Source organism: Gastrolobium bilobum, unplaced genomic scaffold, assembly GCF_033153095.1.
Source record: "Gastrolobium bilobum isolate Gb01-03AN ecotype WA unplaced genomic scaffold, APGP_CSIRO_Gbil_v1 utg68798, whole genome shotgun sequence".
Taxonomy (NCBI): Eukaryota; Viridiplantae; Streptophyta; class Magnoliopsida; order Fabales; family Fabaceae; genus Gastrolobium; species Gastrolobium bilobum.
The window spans coordinates 16050-18390 of record NW_026898079.1 but is presented as its reverse complement, the minus strand read 5'-3'; the positions used below and the strand labels follow the sequence as shown (position 1 = coordinate 18390).

The window sequence follows — 2341 nt, the reverse complement described above, 5'->3', positions numbered from 1 at the left end:
ATTTTCCTCTTCCCTGATAGGATGTCCTTCATGAATTTGATGTAGCTTGGCATGTGTTGAAGGGCCTCCACAAATGGAATGTTGATCTGGAGTTGCTTGAGGATGTCTAAGAACCTCTTAAAGTGCTGCTCCTGGTTCTGTTTTTGAAGCCTTTGTGGAAATGGAATCTTCCTTGCCCTTGATCTTGGTGAAATGCCTTCATTTTTCTGCATAGGGTTGGCTGGCTCCTTTGTTTTAGGTGCTGATTTTTCTGCTTTTCTCAAATCACCTTGCTCCTTGTTGTTTTCTGAATCTTGCACTTAATTACATTAGGCTCTTCCTCTTCAATTGGTTGAACATTTTTTTCTGCCATCTTCCTCAAGGTAGAAGGCCTAATAACATGCTCTGGTTGTTCAACCTCTCTTCCATTTCTCAAATGGAGAGCTTTACAAAAATCCTTTCCCTATCTCCTTGGTGCTTCAGTATCACTAGGAAGAGTTACCACCGGTCTATTGCTAAGAGAGGATGCAATCTGCCCCATTTGTGTCTCCAAGCTTTTCAAGATTGCTCCATGACTTTGAAGCATGGCCTCATGATTTTGCAGCATTCGGTTTGACCACTGATCATTTGGAAGAGGCTGAGTTTCTCCATTAGGCTTCCTTTGCTGATCTAAAGGCATTTGAGAGTCGAAACAAGGTGGAAATGGGACTTTTGGTTGATAAGCTTGTTGCTCTCCTTGTAAGGACTGATTCTGGTTTCTATTTCCAACGTTTTTATGGTAATTTTGGCCTTAATTCTGCCCAAAATCTCCACCTTGTTGTTGCCATCTACCTTGGTTATAGTTCCCTCTATTATTGTAGTTTCTGTTGTAGTCACCAACATAGTAGGCTGAAGAGGGATTGCTTGAGCATTCTTCAAACAAATGGGCACCATAGCAAAGTGAGAAAATAGGTGTGGCTGCAGCTAGTTGAGCAAGTGGTGGCTGTTTGGTTTCAGCCATTTGCTTGACTAAAACCTTGAAAGTGTTATGCAGTGATGCCATCTCAGCTGCCGTGGAAGTGATTTCACTCACTTCATAAAGTCCAGCTGCCTTCTTTGGAGCTTCATCTCTTTGTTCAGGCCATTGGCAACTGTTTTGGCTTATTCTCTCAAGTGTCTTAAAAGCCTCTGGATACCTCTTCAATAAAAACATTCCATTGGCAGTAGCATCCAGATGAGTTTTGCCTTGGTGACTCAATCCTCTATAGAAAATCTGAATGGTGGCCTACTTAGGAAGACCATGTGTAGGACACTTTTCGAGCAGCCCCTTTAATCTAGTCCAGCTCTCATGGATTGACTCATCCACATACTGTCTAAACCCTGTGATGTCATCCCTCAAATCACACACCTTTGTGGGTGGGAAAAATCGCATAAGGAAGGCTTCTCCAAGCTCCTTCCACGTGGTGATGGACTGTGCAGGCAGATCTTCAACCCATTCTTTTGCTGCCCCAGCTAGAGAAAAAGGGAAAAGCCTCATCTTCATAGCATCGGTGGATACTCCATGAACAAAAAAGGTATCAGAGATTTTCATAAATTTTGTGATATGCTTGTGGGGGTCTTCCTTGGGTAATCCATGGTATTGAGACATAGATTGCAACAGCTATATCATTCCTGGTTTGAGGTCAAAATTCCCCTCCACTCCAGGCTGGACTATACCAAGAATTACTCCATCAAGTGATGGAATAGCATATTCAGCAATGGGAAGCTCTTCATCCACCGTAACTAGAGCATGGTTGCCATTCCCATTGCCACCGATGTTTTCTCCATTAACAGATCCATGGTTCGATTCTGCCATCTTCAATAATTCAGCAACAATTGTGTAATACTGCTTGTTACTGTAACCAGAATTGAATTTCTGCAGAAATCTTTCAAGAACTTGAAATTGGAGTCAGTAGATAACAAGAAAAATATGTAAAAAGGAAAAAGAAAAAAGAAGAAAAAAAATCAAGAAGTCTAAAACAGAATCTCAAAAAGAAAATAAAATCAAACACCGTTCCCCAGCAACGGCGCCATTTTTGTTGGGTAGTAATTTTCAAAAGAAAGAGTATCGTTCTCGGGGAACGGTATGAAGTATTTTCTATTTATTTTTCTGAATTAAAAATTTTGTAATTGAAATTTAATTGGTTTTTTTAGAACAAGAAAGTTTTGTATAGTCGTTATCATGCATTAGAATTTAACTAAAAAGTAAAGAAATGATTATCAATGTAAAAAGGCTTCTGGGTATATCTCAAAATCATGGATGACAAAAATATTTGCAAACTGCAAATTCGTACAGTGCTACAATGAGTTTATTTCAGTTTCTGAGTTGCTACGGCAAGTTTAG

The 2341-nt window shown here is 39.9% G+C and overlaps 1 protein-coding gene across 1 annotated transcript; it reads right to left on the bottom strand.

Moving 5' to 3' along the window:
* Positions 1-442: 442 nt before the first annotated feature.
* On the bottom strand, positions 443-1495 carry LOC133312724 (uncharacterized). The gene is made up of 3 exons (XM_061513971.1): positions 1248-1495; positions 811-1154; positions 443-648 (listed from the first exon to the last, which is right to left on the bottom strand). The coding sequence occupies exons 1-3, from the start codon at positions 1493-1495 to the stop codon at positions 443-445; spliced, it is 798 nt and encodes a 265-aa protein (XP_061369955.1).
* Between the last annotated feature and the right edge of the window lie 846 nt (positions 1496-2341).

What these genes read in the sequence shown, in the direction of transcription:
- LOC133312724 (XM_061513971.1), bottom strand. Translation starts at nt 1,495, where the DNA reads ATGAGGCTTTTCCCTTTTTCTCTAGCTGGGGCAGCAAAAGAATGGGTT. An exon ending in CCTACACATGGTCTTCCTAA is followed by an intron (nt 1,155 to 1,247) that starts GTAGGCCACCAT and finishes TTTATTGAAGAG; the next exon opens with GTATCCAGAGGCTTTTAAGA. An exon ending in TAGAGGGAACTATAACCAAG is followed by an intron (nt 649 to 810) that starts GTAGATGGCAAC and finishes AAATGCCTTTAG; the next exon opens with ATCAGCAAAGGAAGCCTAAT.